The 21,791-nt window shown below is 40.1% G+C and overlaps 1 protein-coding gene across 2 annotated transcripts in view; it reads left to right on the plus strand.

Annotated features, from left to right (window-relative positions):
* LOC144902127 (homeodomain-interacting protein kinase 2-like) overlaps window positions 1-21,791 on the plus strand; it is a 26,732-nt gene continuing 4,941 nt past the window's right edge. The window contains exons 1-8 of one of the 2 annotated variants that reach the window (XM_078799162.1): window positions 1-625; window positions 2,165-2,353; window positions 2,432-2,613; window positions 2,678-2,801; window positions 6,161-6,292; window positions 6,359-6,421; window positions 6,499-6,680; window positions 6,748-6,893. In XM_078799162.1, the coding sequence (XP_078655288.1) occupies window positions 362-625; window positions 2,165-2,353; window positions 2,432-2,613; window positions 2,678-2,801; window positions 6,161-6,292; window positions 6,359-6,421; window positions 6,499-6,680; window positions 6,748-6,835 (1,224 nt within the window). In that variant the 5' untranslated portion in view covers window positions 1-361 and the 3' untranslated portion in view covers window positions 6,836-6,893. Of the gene's footprint in view, window positions 626-2,164; window positions 2,354-2,431; window positions 2,614-2,677; window positions 2,802-6,160; window positions 6,293-6,358; window positions 6,422-6,498; window positions 6,681-6,747; window positions 6,894-21,791 lie in introns of those variants that run through there. The other variant, XM_078799157.1, reaches the window with a different exon arrangement.

Below are 21,791 nucleotides of genomic sequence, written 5' to 3' on the forward strand. Positions count from 1 at the left end.
TTACCCATGAGGCCTCTAACAGAGCGATGACTCCATGACATCGTGCTTCTCCACTAACCCAATACGCGCAGATGATGTCATCACACGCTTCATCAGAGCTGTGAGCGTCAAGCATTCCTGTGACGGAAAGATGGGACGTCCAGCCTTTAGCTTTGTCAGTTACAGCGCTTGCGGCCTCATGGACCGGAGCTTTATCATGAACCTTGAGGAGGCCGGTCTCCATCCAAGCAGGCCACCTTGAATACCGTTCTCCTCAAGTGTTCTCCTCAAAATATTTATGGAAGCCATGTTAGAGACATGAACATACGCCATGCATACAAGGAATTAAGTGTCGCTTGTGGTGCTTGAACCAGCGGGTGAAATGTCAGTGTTTTACTGTGGAGCATGGAGCGACGAAGAAGATGATGATGACTCTAACAGTTCCACTGGAAGCACTTATGGAGACGACTTAAATCTGGAGGTGGGAAGTCTGATCTTCTCACCCTCGTCGGAGTACATGGTGGAGAGCGTTCTGGGATGCGGGGCTTTCGGAAAGGTGGTCCACTGCAAGAAGCTTACCACCAACGATTCTGTGGCTCTGAAGGTCATCATGCAGACCAAGTTCAACATGGATGCTCAGAAAGAGGTAAAAGATGGACTCCCTCACACCGCGCTTTGACCGACTGTTGCTGCTTTTGAGGATCTCATCTAAAAGCACTTGTCAAAGATCCTTTGTATGACAGATATGCTTTGCTACTTTTAAGGATCTCGTGCAAAAATACTAGTCAAAGATCCTCAACATGACATGAGCATTCCTTAGTAATAGATCTTAGGTGTGTGCTGCAGTTTTTGAGGATGTCATCCAAAAGCACTTGTCAAAGATCCTTTGTATGACAGATACGCTTTGCTATTTTTAAGGATCTCGTGCAAAAACGCTAGTCAAAGATCCTCAACATGACATGAGCATTCTTTAGTGTTAGATCTTTGGAGTGTGCTGCTGTTTTTGAGGACCAACTGCACAAATCTTAGTCAAAGATTTACACTATATGACAGGAGAGTGCTGCTGTTTTTGAGGATCTCATCCAAAAGCACTTGTCAAAGATCATTTGTATGACAGATACACTTTGCTATTTTTAAGTATCTTGTGCAAAAACGCTAGTCAAAGATCCTCAACATGAGCTTTCTTGAGTGATAGATCTTAGGAGTGTGCTGCTGTTTTTGAGGACCAACTGCACAAATCCTAGTCAAAGATTTACACTATGACAGGAGCGAGCTGCTGTTTTTAAGGATCTCATCCAAAAGCACTTGTCAAAGATCCTTTGTATGACAGATATGCTTTGCTATTTTTAAGGATCTCGTGCAAAACTGTGCAAATGCTAGTCAGAGATCTAAATTACAAAAGTGCTCTGCTGTTTTTAAGCAGCTATTGTAAAAACCCCAAGTAAAAGATGCTCTCCATGACAGGTGCGTTCTCTTATGAAAGATCTATATGACAGGAGTGTTCTGCTGTTTTTGAGGACCAACTGCAAATGCTAGTCAGAGATCTATATTACAGGAGAGCTCCGCTGTTTTTAAGCATCTATTGTAAAAACCCAAGTAAAAGATGCCCTCCATGACAGTTGCGTTATCTTATGAAAGAGCTATGACGGGAGCGTTCTGCTGTTTTTGAGGACCAACTGCAAATGCTAGTCAAAGATCTATATTACAGGAGCGCTGTGCTGTTTTTAAGCATCTATTGTAAAAACTTAAGTAAAAGATGTCCTCCATGATAGGTGCATTCTCTTATGAAAGAGCTAGTATATAACAGGAGTGTGATGCTGTTTTTGAGGACCAACTGTGCAAATGCTAGTCAGAGATCTATATTACAGGAGCGCGCTGCTGTTTTTAAGCATCTATTGTAAAAACCCAAGCAAAAGATGCCCTCCATGACAGGTGTCTTCTCTTGTTGTTTTTGAGGACCGACCGCAAACATACTAGTCAAACACCAATATAACAGGTGCGACTTGCTGCTTTTGAGGATCGAATGCAAAAAACAGCTCGTCAAAAATCCTCAAATGCGAGCCAAATATCTACAAGGCAGGATTGCCTTGTTATTTTTGAGGAAACAGATAAACGACAGGAGCATCCTGCCACCCAACTACACGAATGCTAACCAAGGCTGTTTAATAAGACGGTGTCTTTCTAGGTGGAGACCCTCGAGGTGCTAAAAAACTTCAATTTGGAAAAATACAACATCGTGAAATGGTACGGCTCATTTGTGCACGAGGGCCACTACTGCCACGAGTTTGAAAAACTGGACATGAGTCTCTATCAGTACCAGTCCACTGAGAAAGAGTGTCTGGAGCTCAGGGAGATCCGGCCTATCCTGCAGCAGGTTTGTGTCCGCAGTTTGACCGACAGCGCCGTGCTATTTCCTGTGACATGAACATCATGACTCTTTCCACACTTTCAGGTGGCTATATCTCTGCAGCTCCTAAAGAGCCTCGGGATAGCCCACACAGACCTGAAACCAGATAATATTATGCTAGTAAATCATGTGCATCAGCCGCTGAAGGTTAAAGTAATTGATTTTGGTACGGCCATTCTGATTTCAGACCGCTGCAAGGGCTTAGAACTGCAGACGCTGTGGTTCAGGTACTTTTACTTAGTGTTGCGTTAGTTTTCTGTTGAGTTCTTTATATGACCCGTGTTTCTCCAGGTCTCCAGAGATCCTGCTCGGGGCTACCTTCAACGAAGCCATTGACATCTGGTCTCTAGGCTGTATTGCAGCTGAACTCTTCATGGGCAAAGCACTGTTTCCCAGCAGCGATGAGTTTGACATGGTGAGTCTAATTAGCCATCCATGTTATTCCACATATCCCGGGTCTGGTCCCGGGTGGCTTCTTTGGATTTTTTGTCGTTCCCGGACCATATTCTCCTATCCAGATGCCCAAGCCATCTCGTCTGGGTCCTTTCAATGCCAGCTATCCGATCGATAATCGATAATTTTGTCTTTTTGGTCATTACTCAAAGATCATGACCATAGACGAGGGTAGGAAAGTAGACCAACCGGGGAATTGCCTTTGGACTCAGCTCCCCCTTGACCACAGCGGACCAGTAGTACCAATCCGCCTATCGATTTCAGGATCCGTCCTTCCCTCATTCATTTACCCACTCTCATCCGAAAGCACTTGTCAAAGATCCTTTGTATGACAGATAAGCTTTGCTATTTTTAAGTATCTTGTGCAAAAACGCTAGTCAAAGATCCATTCTTTAGTGATAGATCTTAGGAGTGTGCTGCTGTTTTTGAGGACCAATTGCACAAATCCTAGTCAAAGAATTACACTACGACAGGAGTGTGCTGCTGTTTTTAAGGATCTCATCCAAAAGCACTTGTCAAAGATCCTTTGTATGACAGATATGCTTTGCTATTTTTAAGGATCTCATGCAAGCACGCTAGTCAAAGATTCTCAACATGACATGAGCATTCTTTAGTCATAGATCTTAGAGTGTGCTGCTGTTTTTGAGGACCAATTGCACAAATCTTAGTCAGAGATTTATACTATATCTTGTGCAATAACCCTAGTCAAAGATCCTTAACATGACATGAGCATTCTTTAGTGATAGATCTTGCTAGTGATAGAACAGATGCTGCTGTTTTTGAGGACCAATTGCACAAATCCTAGTCAAAGAATTACACTATGACAGGAGCGTGCTGCTGTTTTTAAGGATCTCATCCAAAAGCACTTGTCAAAGATCCTTTGTATGACAGATAAGCGTTGCTATTTTTAAGGATCTCATGCAAGCACGCTAGTCAAAGATCCTTAACATGACATGAGCATTCTTTAGTGATAGATCTTAGGAGTGTGCTGCTGTTTTTGAGGACCAATTGCACAAATCCTAGTCAAAGATTTACACTATATGACAGGATTGAGCTGCTGTTTTTAAGGATCTCATCCAAAAACACTTGTCAAAGATCCTTTGTATGACAGATAAGCGTTGCTATTTTTAAGGATCTCGTGCAAACACGCTAGTCAAAAATACTCAACATGACATGAGCATTCTTTAGTGATAGATCTTAGGAGTGTGCTGCTGTTTTTAAGGATTTCATCCAAAAACACTTGTCAAAGATCCTTTATATGACAGATACACTTTGCTATTTTTAAGTATCTTGTGCAAAAACACTAGTCAAAGATCCTTAACATGACATTAGCATTCTTTCGTGATAGATCTTAGGAGTATGCTGCTGTTTTTGAGGACCAATTGCACAAATCCTAGTCAAAGATTTACACTATATGACAGGAGTGTGCTGCTGTTTTTAAGGATTTCATCCAAAAACACTTGTCAAAGATCCTTTATATGACAGATACACTTTGCTATTTTTAAGTATCTTGTGCAGAAACACTAGTCAAAGATCCTTAACATGACATGAGCATTCTATTGTGATAGATCTTAGGAGTGTGCTGCTGTTTTTGAGGACCAACTGCACAAATCTTAGTCAAAGATTTACACTACAGTGAAGAAAATAAGTATTTGAACACCCTGCTATTTTGCTATTTCTCCCACTTAGAAATCATGGAGGGGTCTGAAATTTTCATCGTAGGTGCATGTCCACTGTGAGAGAGATAAACTAAAAAGAAAAATCCAGAAATCACAATGCATGATTTTTTAACAATTTATTTGTGTGATACAGCTGCTAATAAGTATTTGAACACCTGAGAAAATGAATGTTAATATTTGGTACAGTAGCCTTTGTTTGCTATTACAGAGGTCAAACATTTCCTGTAGTTTTTCACCAGGTTTGCACACACTGCAGGAGGGATCTTGGCCCACTCCTCCACACAGATCTTCTCTAGATCAGTCAGGTTTCTGGGCTGTCGCTGAGAAACACGGAGTTTGAGCTCCCTCCAAAGATTTTCGATTGGGTTCAGGTCTGGAGACTGGCTGGGCCATGCTAGAACCTTGATATGCTTCTTACGGAGCCACTCCTTGGTTTTCCTGGCTGTGTGCTTCGGGTCGTTGTCGTGTTGGAAGACCCAGCCACGACCCATCTTCAATGCTCTGACAGAGGGAAGGAGGTTGTTCCCCAAAATCTCACAATACACGGCCCCAGTCATCCTCTCTTTAATGCAGTGCACTCGTCCTGTCCCATGTGCAGAAAAACACCCCCAAAGCATGATGCTACCACCCCCATGCTTCACAGTAGGGATGGTGTTCTTCGGATTGTACTCTTCATTCTTCTTCCTCCAAACACGCTTATTGGAATTATGACCAAAAAGTTCTATTTTGGTCTCATCTGACCATAAAACTTTCTCCCATGACTCCTCTGTATCATCCAAATGGTCATATGCAAACTTAAGACGGGCCTTGACATGTGCTGGTTTAAGCAGGGGAACCTTTCGTGCCATGCATGATTTCACATCATGACGTCTTAGTGTATTACCTACAGTAACCTTGGAAACGGTGGTCCCAGCTCTTTTCAGGTCATTGACCAAGTCCTGTCGTGTAGTTCTGGGCTGATTCCTCACCTTTCTTAGAATCATTGAGACCCCACGAGGTGATATCTTGCATGGGGCTCCACTCCGATTGAGATTGACCGTCATGTTTAGCTTCTTCCATTTTCTAATGATAGCTCCAACAGTGGACCTTTTTTCACCAAGCTGCTTGGTAATTGCTCCGTAGCCCTTTCCAGCCTTGTGGAGGTGTACAATTTTGTCTCTGGTGTCTTTGGACAGCTCTTTGGTCTTCGCCATGTTACAAGTTAAAGTCTTACTGATTGTATGGGGTGGACAGGTGTCTTTATGCAGCTAACGACCTCAAACAGGTGCATCTGATTCAGGATGATACATGGAGTGCAGGTGGACTTCTAATGGGCAGACTAACAGGTCTTTCAGGGTCAGAATTCTAGATGATACACAGGTGTTCAAATACTTATTTGCAGCTGTATCACACAAATAAATTGTTAAAAAATCATGCATTGTGATTTCTGGATTTTTCTTTTTAGTTTATCTCTCTCACAGTGGACATGCACCTACGATGAAAATTTCAGACCCCTCCATGATTTCTAAGTGGGAGAAATAGCAAAATAGCAGGGTGTTCAAATACTTATTTTCTTCACTGTATATGACAGGAGCGTGCTGCTGTTTTTAAGGATCTCATCCAAAATCAATCAATCAATTCATTTTCAACATTCTCCCTATAGATGAGACACATACTTCGCATCATTGGAAAACCACCAAAGCATCTCCTGAACAGCGGAGCGTACACAAAACATTATTTCCAACATTTTAGTGCAAGGTGTGAGCAAAGGAAGCCTGCCATTTGGATGTTTAAGGTACGCAAAAGTAGCATCCATTGTTTGACTCCAGAGTCAAATCGATTAATGCGATCCACTCTACAGTCACACTTGTACAGTTGGTCTTGCAGACCCTGCACACTGAACAGCCTAACTGACCTTCTGGAGGTAAGTTGCTAACGCTAGTCAATGTTCTTCTCGTAAAGACTTTCCTGATTTTTTGGTTTTAACGTCTTCTTCACGAGGGATCCGAGGAACTCTGCAGCGATGAGGCCAGAGCTGACGACCTGGACAAGAGGAGCTTTTTGGATCTGCTGGTGAAGATGCTGCAACTGGATCCGTCGGACAGGATCAAACCGCAACAGATCCTTCAGCATCCTTTCATCACCATGAGTCACCTTGTCGGGGATTTTATCGACTGCCAATAGTAAGAAACTTACATTGGTTGTCATCATGGAGGAAGTAACCTGACTAAGAAATTGGTTGTTTTCCAGTGTCAAATCCTCCATAGACCTCCTCAATGAGCATTTTGCTCAATCCACTTTGAACCAAGGAGACGTCCAGCAGTCGGGGACAGTTTGATGACGACTGCTATCTTGTTACTTTGTGTTTTGGTTTGTTTTGTTTTGTGGAATTCTTATATCAGAAAAAAAATATTATTATACAAAACTACAGCATTGTAAAGCATCTTTTTTTTCAGTACCTATATAGTATAGCACTCCTTATAATGGAGTGTCACACACACGGGACACGGGGAGGGTGAAATTCAATTTAGATAAGTGCTTTTTAATCCCCCTTAAGAACATACAACACATCGTAGCTTTCATGGCTGACACAGATTTGTTGCTCTGTTGACTCTTAGTGGTGACTTTTTCTTATCTCGTCAAAACGATCGTATTCTTGGATGTATGGTAATTCCCACCAAAATCCCAGACCTAGAAACAGAAGGCATATCAAAGCGCAATAATGTGCAAAGAGACAAAGACAAATGCACAAATCACCAATGTTCATTTTAAGGATTTAGTTAAAATTTGCTGTTTTTAAGTACCAACCAAAAACTTGACTTTTTCTTATCTCGTCAAACCGATCGTATTCTTAGATGTATGGTAATGCCCACTAAAATCCCAGACCTAAAAACAGAAGGCATCTTCTATGGACTTCCTGCAGAAACACTAGTAAATTATGTTTAAAATGCTGTTTTTATACTGGTGCACTATGCTATTTTTGCATTTTTAAGCATCATCTGACAGGAGTCCTGCTGTTTTTATGGACTTCCTGCAGAAACACTAGTAAATTATGTTTAAAATGCTGTTTTTATACTGGTACACCATGCTATTTTTGCATTTTTAAGCATCATCTGACAGGAGTCCTGCTTTTTTTATGGACTTCCTGCAGAAACACTAGTAAATTATGTTTAAATTGTTGTTTTAATACTGATGCACTATGCTATTTTTGCATTTTTAAGCATCATCTGACAGGAGCCCTGCTGTTTTTATGGACTTCCTGCAGAAACACTAGTAAATTATGTTTAAAATGCTGTTTTTATACTGGTGCACCGTGCTATTTTTGCATTTTTAAGCACCATCTGACAGGAGTCCTGCTGTTTTTATGGACTTCCTGCAGAAACACTAGTAAATTATGTTAAAAATGCTGTTTTTATACTGGTGCACTATGCTATTTTTGCATTTTTAAGCATCATCTGACAGGAGTCCTGATGTTTTTCTGCAGAAACACGAGTAAATTATGTTTAAAAACAGCAGCACACTTGTGTCAAAGACTTGCAAAAATGCTCAAAAAGATGAAAAAAATCTATATGCTGTTTTTATGATATACCACTTTGGTAAGGATCTTTTTTTTAGTTCATTAGTTCATTTTTGATGTCACAGTATATCTTACCAGAAACAAAAATGTCAACCCTGTCGAGTCTGATAGCCCTCAGCACCAGCCTCCTTGGTCTCCAGTATGTTATTTTGGGTCCCACATCATTATGCCGCTGCCCCCGATGACTCAAAAACTGACAGAAAGGCGAGAAATCTTTGCATCCACGAACCCACCCACCCACTTTCTCTGTTTCACTCAACCGGAGTTCAATCGCGGTGTCACGGTGCACACACAGCCCCGTACGCTAACGAATCAGTATCAACGCAAATAGGCCAGGATGCCCCCACGAGCGACGCATCGCTCTAAAAAAAAACCTTGGGGATAATATTTGCACAATTCCGCTCCCCCAAAATATTCAATACGGATTAGACTGGAGATAAACCTCAGGTTTTAATATCTAATGACCTCAACTTTGATGTTTTTCAATTTGGCCGCCTTAAACTGTAATGTAATCATTACTTCCTGGTGTATTAAATCTCCTTTTCAATGTCTGGTTAGATTCCAGCTCAACGTTTGAACAGATTAGTCGATGCCACACACACACACACATATACACCTACATATAAAGGCAACAGTTCTCCATTTTTAATGTGGCGCAGACAGCTTGACCTACTATTCCGATCTCCGTGCGGAGTTTGTGCTTCTGGAGGCATAAAGATGCACAAATTCATCCTTTCGTGTGCAAATGTTAATTCACTGCGATGTGTGTGCGTCGACATGTGACTCACGGCTCCCAAACAAGTCACATCCTATCACGCCGCGGCGTTTCCACCTGAAATATAATCCGCACGTATTTCTCTGTCGCGCGACCGCTTTTTGACCTCCTCCCCGTGGGCATCGCTCTTCTTCCAGGCCCAGCTGCTCTCACAGAGTCCCAAATTTGAACGTTTTTGACCTCATGTTCACTGGTTGCCAAGTCAACGGCGTACAGCATGAAATAACCGCTCAGGACACAAAGAGGGCGGCTTGTTAAAATCATGTCAAGCGATGGGAGCGGAGGATGCCCCCACAGTGACATAGTGGGGTTCCTTACTGTATTGCATACTGCAGCGAAGCATCATTTCTCAATGCTATTTGACTAAAATATCACCAGTAAAATTCATAAACAACATGCAATGACATTCTATATAAGCACACAAAATTATAATCTCATCTGATTAGATTTGATAGAAGTATAACAGGATTTTCCATGCTACATCTTACTGTCTAATCTGGATCAAATTCACATTTCTGACTCATTTTTTTAAAGGTTTGCCCATAATTACTTTGGTACGTGACATTAAAATTAAATTAAATTAAATTAAAATAAAATAAATTTGAAAAATTATATTAGGAAAGCAGGAAGTGAACAAATGTAACAGTTACTGATTGTAAAAGTACCAGAAGGAGGGGCAGGATTTAATAAGCTTTGCTTCTTCCTATTCCTTTAAACTAAAAAAATAAAATAAAATAAAATAAAATAAAATACATTTGAAAAAATATATTAGGAAAGCAGGAAGTGAACAAATGTAACAGTTACTGATTGTAAAAGTACCAGATGGAGGGGTAGGATTCAATAAGCTTTGCTTCTTCCTACTCCTTTTGGACATGTGGAGCTGTGAACTGATTATGTGATGCATTCAATTGTAATCTGATGCATGTTCAAATGAAATTAAACCATTACCATTACTTTGGTACGTGACAAAAATGAATAAATAAACACAAAAATAAAATAAATAAATAAAAATTAATAAAATACATTAAAAAATTAAAAAAATATATATTAGGAAAGCAGGAAGTGAACAAATGTAACAGTTACCGATTGTAAAAGTACCAGATGGAGGGGTAGGATTTAATAAGCTTTGCTTCTTCCTACTCCTTTTGGACATGTGGAACTGTGAACTGATTATGGGATGCATTCAATTGTAATCTGATGCATGTTCAAATGAAATTAAACCATTACCATTACCATAAAACAAAAATACAGTTTCAGGGCACCCTGCCGTGTGGATGAAAGGCTGAAATGATGAACTACTTTGCTGTTTCGACCTGAAAATGTCCCCGTGTGGACAACCCCTTAGATGAATAGACCTTGTCTCGCACCTCCTGCATGCATCCATTCACACTGCTAGACAGGAAACAAAACACAAACACACACACACAGTACAATGGCTGCCATGACAGAGGACCACAGACGGGAAAAAAGTGACTCGGTTTGGTGGCCAAAAAGCCTCAAAGGAAACTTCCGAGCTTTCCTTCCTGTTTGTTGTGTCGTGCGAACAAGACATGGCTCCCTTTGACTCCCTTTTGTCTTATCGACATAATCGTGTGAGTGGGTTTGCTGGACAGACTGGTGACAGGGGACTGACTGGTGCATTTGGATCACTCCCACACGTCCCATCGCAACAACCAGTCAACACACACACACACAGTGGGTATTGTTCCAAGTCAGGCCATGTGACTGCGGAAATGCAACCTTTCCCCAACATTTGAGTGCGAAAGAAAGCAATCTATTCCATCCACATTATGCTAGAAACGCTTCCTAGTATAAGACGCACTAAGCTCCCAAGGGTGCCTCCATATGCAGAGAATGTGCATCGACTATGAGGAGGACGTGTTGAATTATTGTGCATGTAAAGAGCAGTCTTACTGTAAAAAAAACCTTTGTGCACACATCAGTAAATCTGCTCTTCTTTGCCCATGACAACAGCTGAATCATTTTCCCTTCCAGACACACACACACACACACACACGTACAGTAAATAACATTTTTATGAGAAGCCAAACAACCTTGTACCACCATGACGCACGCTCCTAATGCAATTTGCAGATGGATTTGATGTGGCTGTTATTTGTTTGGGGCGGCACGGTGGTTGAGTGGTTATCACACAGACCTCACAGCCAGGAGACCAGGGTTCATTTCCACCCTCGGCCATCTCTGTGTGGAGTTTGCATGTTCTCCCCGTGCATGCGTGGGTTTTCTCCAGGTACTCCGGTTTCCTCCCACATTCCAAAAACATGCTAGGTTAATTGGCGACTCCAAATTGTCCATAGGTATGAATGTGAGTGTGAATGGTTGTTTGTCTATATGTGCCCTGTGATTGGCTGGCCACCAGTCCACCCCGGTGTACCACCCCCCGCGACCCTCGTGAGGATAAGCGGTAGAAAATAATGAATGAATGAATGAATTAAATAAAAAAAAGAGTTGAAATTATGAAATTAAAAAAAGTCATCATAGTGAGATAAGTCATAATTATGAAAAAACTATAAGTATTATAAGAAGTCAAAATAATGAGATAAAAAAAGTGGAAATTATGAGATCTAACATCATAATTATGAGATAGGAAGTCATAATTATAAGACTAAAAACATCATAATTATGAAATAAAAATCTAAATTATGAGATAAAAAGTCTTAATTATGAGAAAAAAGTAAAAAAAAAAGTCAAAAAGTACTCCGGTTTCCTCCCACATTCCAAAAACATGCTAGGTTAATTAGCGACTCCAAATTGTCCATAGGTATGAATGTGAGTGTGAATGGTTGTTTGTCTATATGTGCCCTGTGATTGGCTGGCCACCAGTCCAGGGTGTACCCTGCCTCTTGCCCGAAGACAGCTGGGATAGGCTCCAGCACCCCCGCGACCCTCGTGAGGAAAAGGGGTACAAAACGAATGAATGAATGCTGATTTTTCCTTTTTGAATTATATTTTTAGAATGCATCGCAGGCCACACTTTTGACCGCACTGATGTAAACAAAATCATCAGGTTTGATTCCGCCAATTAGTATGTCCTTTGTGACGCATGATGACGCGCTGAACTTAAAGAGACTTTATAGATGACAATATTGACTTTTGCGTGCATGTGTGTGAAGTGAGCGCGGCGCAGGTACAATCTCACATCCCATACGGCAGCCATTGCCATAGTAACCATCGCTTTTCCCCAACATCATCCCTTAGAAGACGTCTCACAGAGGAAGCCGTCACAGGATGTGCTTTAGAGATCAGAACGAGGGCGGCGGCGGTGGCGGGAGCGTGGAAATCCACTCCCAGTGTTCCCAGCTGCAGTCTGTGATGGGAGGGTGGAGGATGGAGGGTGGAGGGTGGAAGATAGAGGGTGGGGGCTGTTGCTAGGTGGAGCAGCTCTGGCGCTTTTGACTACACAAAAAAAAAAAAAAACGTGCTCATGCGGATATGAGCGCAACAAAGCACCCGTGGGTGGAAAAAAAAAAGACTCGAAGGGAGAGCATGTAGATGAAGCGAGGGAATACGAGAGGAAGGATGGAGATGTGAAGAGGTAGTGAGAAGTGGGCAGGAGAGCAGAAGGGGAGGTGCCATCACTGGCAGTACATACCATAATATGAGATCATAGAATATAAGAAATCATGTTCACTTTCATGTCATTGCTGTACTTATGCATAGCTGCATGGTGCAAGGGGATTGCTATGATATGCTGTGATGTAGTACTGATTCTGCATTTGAGACGCAGCAAAGACGCCAGTCAAATATCTAATATATGACAAGAACGTCAATAGAGGGGTCTAGTGGTTAGCGCGCAGACCTCACAGCTAGGAGACCAGGGTTCAATTCCACTCTCGGCCATGCGTGGGTTTTCTCCGGGTACTCCAGTTTCCTCCCACATTCCAAAAACATGCTAGGTTAATTGGCGACTCCAAATTGTCCATAGGTATGAATGTGAGTGTGAATGGTTGTTTGTCTATATGTGCCCTGTGATTGGCTGGCCACCAGTCCAGGGTGTACACCGCCTCTCGCCCAAAGACAGCTGGGATAGGCTCCAGCACCCCCCGCGACCCTCGGCAAAAAATTAATGTATGATTAATTAGCTTATTATAATTACTATCATCATTATTCTTCTTCTGATTATTAGGCTAGTATTAGCCTGCTTATTGGCTTAATTATTAGCCTGCTTATTGGCTTAATTATTAGCCTGCTTTTGCCCTATTGTATGAATTTTAGCTGAGATTTTTTTGTAAAAAATTTAAAATTTAAAATTTAAAATTTAAAATTTAAAATTTAAAATTTAAAATTTAAAATTTAAAATTTAAAATTTAAAATTTAAAATTTAAAATTTAAAATTTAAAATTTAAAATTTAAAATTTAAAATTTAAAATTTAAAATTTTAAAAAAAATCTTTAAAAAATCTATAAAAAATCGATTAAAAAATCAATAAAAAATCAATAACAAATATCAAATTATTTAGGGGGGCTTAAGAAAATTTACAAATAAATTAAATAAAATAGGCCTAATGACGCCACTGATTACAAGTGCAGTTCCCCTTTAAAACCAACAGAGTGCCTGCATGGTACACAGCGACTGAGATGACACGAATTGATGTCGGAACCAGCATTTCTAATCTGTTGCCCGCTTCGTGCCACTGTTTTTGTTTTTTTTTTGCTAGTCCGTGCTGTTACTTGAGGGCTATTTTGTCACCAGGTAGACGGACTAAAGCCTCAGAGGTGCTTGGAAACAATTTAATCAACAATAGCCTCAAAGACACATTTTTGTTGTGTCTCTCACACATACACACATACACTTGCAGTGAGGCACACCTTAATCCATCAGATTTCCGAGGGCTGTTCTAAGATTTTAAGGATTGTTGGTGGTCGATGCAGTGAACTCACCGCAGCCTCTGCCATGTTTGCTCCTCCTACCTCTCCTCCTCCGACTGATGATCAATCAGTTCAGTCGTCTTTGCAGCAGGGGCTCAAAGCACGCCACTTTCTTTCTATGCGCTACTTGATTATGCACTTTAAAAGCTCAGAGAGTTTCTTTGCTTTTGAGTTATTTATGCATGACAAGGAAGAGGAAGGAAGGTGGCTGGCGAAGGGCTGCAGGAAGAAAAAGAAGAAAAATGAGCAGCAGATGGAGGTTGAGCAGGGAGTGATGGATTAAAGAAGGAGCGGCAAGAAAAGATTTATGTATGACTTATGTGGGATGGCGTGAACGAGGGCTGAATTATTCAAGGAAGTCAACATTGACATCGACACGTCCTCGCGTCACGAAACAGACAGATGGAACAGGAAGTATGTCAGTGGGTCAAAGCCAGACGTCGGTGTACGCCGTCACCCCAATTAACCCCCGGGGAAAATGGGCTGCTGTATTTAAAGGCTAATGACTGCTGCACGGAAATGCCCCCCCACACCCTCAATTGGTCTGGAATAAAGTGACATTCAAACGGACAAGAATACAGCTTGGATGCATGGAAGTGAAATCCCATTCAAGATCTCCAATCAAAAATGTCCCATTTTAGTGACACGCTCATAGAGGACTTATTGATGTTTAGTATGATAGGTGTCATGTACAAATATGGTTACTTCGGTTTTAAAGTAGCCGAAATATTAAAAACACCCCCCAATACAACACAGAGATGTTTCATAGCACTGAAAAATATTTGTGTAAAAGAAATCCTGTTGTTTTAATAAATGCATAAATTGTAATAGAGGTTTTGTATTGGATACTTTTAAAAATTTCAAGCAGTTACCTGATCTTAATAATAATGCACCATAAAACCATTAGAGCAACTTAATTACTCATTAAACCTCCAAACTGTGACTGAAATGCCCCCGCCCCCCCCCCCCCACTCCCCGATCTCCCCTCCCGCAATTGGTCTGGAATAAAGTGACATTCAGACGGACAAAGATACAGCTTGGATGCATGGAAGTGAAATCCCATTCAAGATCTCCAATCAAAAATGTCCCATTTTAGTGACACGCTCATAGAGGACTTATTGATGTTTAAGCATGATAGGTGTCATGCACAAATATGGTTACTTCGATTTTAAAGTAGCCGAAATATTAAACACGCCCCCCAATACAACCCAGAGATGTTTTACAGCACTGAAAAATATTTGTGTAAAAGAAATCCTGTTGTTTTAATAAATGCCTAAATTGTAATACAGATTTTGTATTGGATACTTTAATTACCCATTAAACCTCCAAACTGTGACACTTCATGGCGAGTACGCAGAAAGGGAATCGAGATAAACAAGTTACTGATATTTATATGCCTCCTGTAGCATTTATTGTGACATTTTTTGCAACCGAAATGCTAATGTCACATTTGCATATGAAAACACAACACTGTCACAGGTTAAAGAGTGTTTACGTGGCCGCCTACAATGGGGGCTTGATGCGCTTTTGTACGACAATGAGCAGCTTATAGCCAAATCCATATCGTTTTCTTGTATTTGCACAAATAAAAGCAGATTTGTGGGTGCTTTTGCCAAGGAAATAGCTTCGAAAACAGCCACTTTGGATAAACGGTTCAAGGATAATCAGTTAGTCATCCACATTGTCTCTTACTTCAGTCTGTAAAGTGTATTTATTCTAATAACTGCGTGCAAATGTGAGTTCTGGAGCGGTCTGTGCCGTCAAAACCCGCATCACCTGTGTGGATCAACGGTACAATCGTCCAAATTAATGCCAGGATTATGCAAATCCAAATTGAACTGAAAATTCCCGGCAACTCGGCCCAGTGACCTCGGCTTCTTACACAGACCGAGCTGATTGACATGCATATCTGGAGCTATTACTGTGTATGTGTGTGTGTGTGTGTGTGAGGACTGAGTCCATGTGGTCCATGTGGTGCACGTGTGCTTGCTGCCTGACATGAATGATAATATGTCCGTCACAAACACACATAAGTGTGTGTCTGTATTTATATGCGCGCAGACTGTAGCATGCGCGAGTGGGCGGATGGCTGTTGAGTCCCACAAACGAGTGGGAAGTGATGAGTACGCACACGTGCGAAAGATGGCAGCGTATGTGTGGACATTAGAAATAAAAGAGCAGAGCTGCGGATGGCGAGATACACGACTAGTAGTACTTTAAAAACTAGTAGTAGTAGTAGTTTAAAAACTATTATTCATTTATTTTCTACTGCTTATAAAGGCGGGGTACACCCTGGACTGGTGGCCAGTCAGCCAGTCACAGGGCACATATAGACAAACAACCATTCACACTCACATTTATACCTATGGACAATTTGGAGTCGCTAATTAACCTAGCATGTTTTTGGAATGTGGTAGGAAACCGGAGTACCCGGAGAAAACCCACGCATGCACGGGGAGAACATGCAAACTCCACACAGAGATGGCCGAGGGTGGAATTGAACTTGGGTCTCCTAGCTGTGAGGCCTGCGTGCTAACCACTTGACCAACGTGCAGCCCAAATGTGCTCATATTCTGTTTTTTTGAAACTTGAATATTACCCCTGGGTTACTCATTTACTCCTAGACAAACAACCATTCACACTCACATTCATACCTATGGACAATTTGGAGTCGCCAATTAACCTAGCATGTTTTTCTTACTTTTTTTTTTTATTTAATTAATTTTTCAAAAGACAAGACCAAGAATTCCAGATGATTTTGACTGATCTTTCAAGGCACACAGATGATTGTGTTCTACGGCTACGTATATAAACATGGAAAGAAAGATGAGACTCCTGTAATTTGTCAGGAAAAAAAATATTGTATTTCCCTTTTTCCCTTCTTGAGTAATCTGCAGTAGAACAAAGGTAAGTTTCAGGAAAATATCAGTTCCCAACAAATATTAGTTCCCACTAATTGTGATGGGTGGGTGGGTGGGTGGGTGGAAGGAAGGAAGGAAGGAAGGAAGGAAGGAAGGAAGGATGGATGGAGGGAGGCAGGGAGGGAGAGAGGGAGGAAGGAAGGATAGAAGGAAGGACAGAAGGAAGGATAGAAAGAAGGATAGAAGGAAGGAAGGAAGGAAGGAAGGATGGATGGATGGATGGACGGGAGGGAGGGTGGGAGGAAGGAAGGAAGGAAGGAAGGAAGGAAGGAAGGGAGGGAGGGAGGAAGGAAGGAAGGATAGAAGGAAGGACAGAAGGAAGGATAGAAGGAAGCAAGGAAGGAAGGAAGGAAGGAAGGAAGGATAGAAGGAAGGACAGAAGGAAGGATAGAAAGAAGGATAGAAGGAAGGAAGGAAGGAAGGAAGGAAGGAAGGATGGATGGATGGACGGGAGGAAGGATGGATGGATGGACGGGAGGAAGGGAGGAAGGAAGGAAGGAAGGAAGGGAGGGAGGGAGGGAGGAAGGATAGAAGGAAGGACAGAAGGAAGGATAGAAAGAAGGATAGAAGGAAGGAAAGAAGGAAGGAAGGATGGTTGGATGGATGGATGGATGGATGGATGGACGGGAGGGAGGAAGGAAGGAAGGAAGGAAGGAAGGAAGGAAGGAAGGAAGCAAGGAAGGAAGGAAGGAAGGAAGGAAGGGAGGAAGGAAGGATGGATGGATGGATATATGGAAGGATGGATTGGTGGATGGGAGGGAGGGAGGGAGGGAGGAAGGAAGGAAGGATGGATGGATGGATATATGGAAGGATGGATGGGAGGGAGGGGGGGAGGGAGGGAGGGAGGGAGGTAGGAAGGAAGGAAGGAAGGAAGGAAGGAAGGAAGGAAGGAAGGAAGGAAGGATGGATGGATGGATATATTGAAGGATGGATGGGAGGGAGGGAGGGAGGGAGGAAGGAAGGAAGGAAGGAAGGATGGATGGATGGATGGATGGATATATGAAAGGGTGGATGGGAGGGAGGGAGAGAGGGAGGATGGATGGATGGATGGATGGATAGATATATAGATAGATAGACAGACTTCCATTGAACAACAGAAAATGTCCTCCCTGGCCACCATTGATGATGACCACACTGAAACTCCCATGTAGGTCCCCCCCCCCCCCATAGACTAAGCCACTAAAGCAGCATATACTGTAACAATAGCCTGAACCTTTACCTCACCTTTTCTCTCAACCTTCACAAGCTCCCCTTTCCTCCATCCATCCCCCAACTCTTTCCGTGACACACGGGATCATATCCCCTCTCTGGGGGGTATGACGTAACTCCATAGCGGCCTTTTGGATCTCTACTTTCCCCGTAACCTGGTTAGTCACTGTTAGGCACTGTGTGTGTGTTTATTATTCTTAATATTAATGCATCCCAAATACACGTCTAATAAAATCCACAGGAGAGTTTTTGTGAAGCGGCCACGGGATCTCATGACTGAGCCATGTTTTTTTTTTTTAATGCACCGTGATGGCAACACACACTTTTTAAAAGGACTTTAAAAGGACATTTTGACATCACAGTCTAAGACAGACTCTGATCTGCTGTTTTATTAAAAGACAGACTAAGAATAGACTTGGCGGAGCAGGAAGCCATGTTTGATGCTTCAGTCTCCAATAAGGATCTACGGTCCGATTACTTCAAATCAGTCTGTATAAATAATTAGTATTTTTGTTTGTTCGTTTGTAGTGGACTTTGTTATTGTTTTTATTATTAATTTTAATGCTTTACTGTGGAATTAAATTGTTTAAAAATATATTCACATTCAAAATATTTGTTTAAATTATTAATTGTTAAAAAAGTAGTAGTAATATTTTAATATTAACTTTTCTATTTTTCTGAGATTTTTATTTGGTTGGTTTCTTTTTCATATATTTTTTTATTATTTATTATTATTCAAATGTTTGGTTTGTTAACATTTTTATTGATTTGTAATAATTATTACACGGTATGGAAGTGTGCTGTTTTGGTAAGTTTTATTTTTATTATCATTTCATTTTGTTTATTTTTACATACTTTTTGCGCACTATTTGTCTGTTTGTTTTATTTTTTATTTGCGATTTTTGTTTACTTTTCAGTTATTTGTTTTTATTAATACCGCTATTATTTATTGAAACAATATTGAAAATATTCAATATCATAACAGTATGATATAAATAATGATATTTAAATTTAATGAAATTAATAAATTAAATTTATTAATAAAAAATTAATAAAATTAATACAAAATAAAAATTTATTAAAATGTATACTATATTATATACTATATACTATATTATACTATATTATATATAATACTATATTGAAATTATTTGTTTTTATTAATATATATTTTATTTTAACTCTTTTTTGTAATGATTATAATAATTATTATTATTTCAAAATTTTTCATAATAAATCAATAATTAAAATATGAAATGGCATCAAATGTAAAGCATATGCACTTTATAAATCCGATAAATACTTGGAATTTGTATTAATTCATGTGACACATGTTCCCTTCACGCTCATGGATTCTGACTGCATGTCACTCAAACACTACAACATCTCGAAGGTCAAATGTCAACTGAAGGTCACCCTGTGTTCCTCCGGGCGCCACGGTTTATGAGCAACTTCCTACGCTCATGCCCACACGAGGAAAAGGAAGACGATGAGCAGACAAGCGTCCACATTACCAAATGTCTATGTCAGGCTCAGCCAATGGGAGCGTCCTCGGAGCCTCCGTAACCTATAGCTACAATCTCCCTGGCAGCCCCTTGGGGCAGCAGAGAGGATGGTAAACAGAATGTGGAAAGGAGGGTAAAAACCAGAAATAGCAGACACCTTTGAGCAATACTCAATCACCACATCAGTGGAGGTGGAGGGAAAACTGGACTGGCCAACTGAACAAAGAGGTGGAGTAAAAAAATGACAGGTACGGGAAACGAAAGGTCAATGAGGTGGAACAAAAGACTTGTAAATGTCACTTGATGTTACGTTGCCATGGACGACCAGAGCCAGACGCATGCTGGCTTACAAGCCTGCCAAATTCTCGTTGGGCTGCAGGAAAAAAAAAAAGAACTCTGGTTCATCGTTCGTGTCAAAAAAGGTTCAGACTTTGCATTGATTCTAAAGCAGGGGTCCCAAACATGCGGCCCGCGGGCCAAATGTGGCCCGCAGGACACTAGTTTGAGGCCCGCGCAAGTTTGATATGGATGCTGTATGGTATCATGTACCCAGAAAAAAATATTATATTCGATTAATGTTCATGTTAAAGGTTAAATAACTGTTAATAGTTATCCTCCCTATCTGTGTGGAAGTGGTAAGTTTTTGGCTATTTAAGTTTAAAGGAAATAACTTGAAGGCTACCGTTTAGGTCGCTAGCTCTCTAGTTTGCGAGTTAGCATGTGTCTCAAGACCCTGCAGTTGTGCAATATGTTGTAAATAAAAAAAAAGTATAAATGTGGCTATAGTTGTGTTTTGTCATGTCTACAGGGCTCTAATATATGGAGGACCAAAACTGCCAAAATAATAAATAAATAAATAAATAAATAAATAAATAAAAGTGAAATAAAAACAAAAATAAAAAAGTATATACATGAATAAATAAATAAAAGCAAAAATAAATACAAAAATAAAAAACAAGATTCAAAAGTTAAAAATAAATACAAAAATAAATGTAGAAATAAATACAAAAATAAATATTTAAATAGAATTACATATCAATAAATACATAAAAGCACTCTGCTCTCATATGTATTTATTTCATGCTGCAGACAATGTCAGCTTGAAATGCAGAAGGAAAAACTATTCAAATGAGGGGGCGGTCCTAAGTGTGTCTTGGGTTGAACTGTTCGCCTATTGGTTGATCGACATGTGAGTGCGAAAATCGACTAGGTATGCCTGCAAACAGCCACAGCAAGAGGAAGTCACCACACCACTCTCAATGGCGGTAAATATGGCTGCAATCTCCAGGGATCTCCGTTTGCTAGCAGATATTTTGGATAATGCTTCCCCGGATTACCTGCTTTTCCAGGTGGAAGCCTTATTGAAGCAGTTAATTCACACAAATGAAACAACAGACTCAGAGGTTGACCCTGTAGTTTACAGGACCTTGTGTGAAGTTGTGGAGTACCTAAACATTCAAATCGCAAGTTCTGGTGACAGTGGACAAGTTGGTCGTCCATCGCTGGAGCTGTCCATGCAAGCCGTGGAGACTTACTTGTAACCAATAGGCGAACAGTTCAACCCAAGACACACTTAGGACCGCCCCCTCATTTGAATAGTTTTTCCTTCTGCATTTCAAGCTAACATTGTCTGCTGCATGAAATAAATACATATGAGAGCAGAGTGCTTTTATTTATTTATTGATATGTAATTCTATTTATATATTTATTTTTGTATTTATTTCTACATTTATTTTTGTATTTATTTTTAATTTTTGAATCTTGTTTTTTATTTTTGTATTTATTTTTTGCTTTTATTTATTTATTTATGTATATTTTTTTTATTTTTGTTTTTATTTCCATTTATATTAATTTTTTTGTATTAAATTTTTTGATTTTTTTTTCATTTTTGTTTTTATTTCCACTTTTATTTATTTATTTATTTATTATTTTGGCAGTTTTGGTCCTCCATACTAATAATGCTTTGTTCATTTTAATCTGAAAAAAAATAATTTGTCTACCCACCAACTATATGTGGTTTCTTAAGTTTTTATTATTTGCCGTTTTATTATTATTATTATATTTATTTATTTATTACTGATTGATTGATTTTCTTTATTCTTGATTTGTTTATTTATTTTTCATCTCATTTTGTGCAGAAAAAAAATGAAGACATTTGAGAACAGTGGAATGTTTTATCAGAGCTTTTATTGTAGAAAATCGGAACCAAAGCACTGAAAAAGTTTGTATATTTTTCTGTTTTTAATAAATGCATTTTTTTTTTTTTTTGGAAAACCTGATGCGACCCAGCCTTGCCCAGACCCTAGCTCCAGTGGCCCCCATGTAAATTGAGTTTGAGACCCCTGTTCTAAAGTCTAATGCAATCAAAACATTTATTTCACAGCTATCTTGTGGATAGAGCTGCCAAAATGTTATTTC

This window comes from Doryrhamphus excisus, linkage group LG2 (assembly GCF_037039965.1).
Source record: "Doryrhamphus excisus strain RoL-2023G ecotype Guam linkage group LG2, RoL_Dexc_Guam_v1.1, whole genome shotgun sequence".
NCBI classification, from domain to species: Eukaryota; Metazoa; Chordata; class Actinopteri; order Syngnathiformes; family Syngnathidae; genus Doryrhamphus; species Doryrhamphus excisus.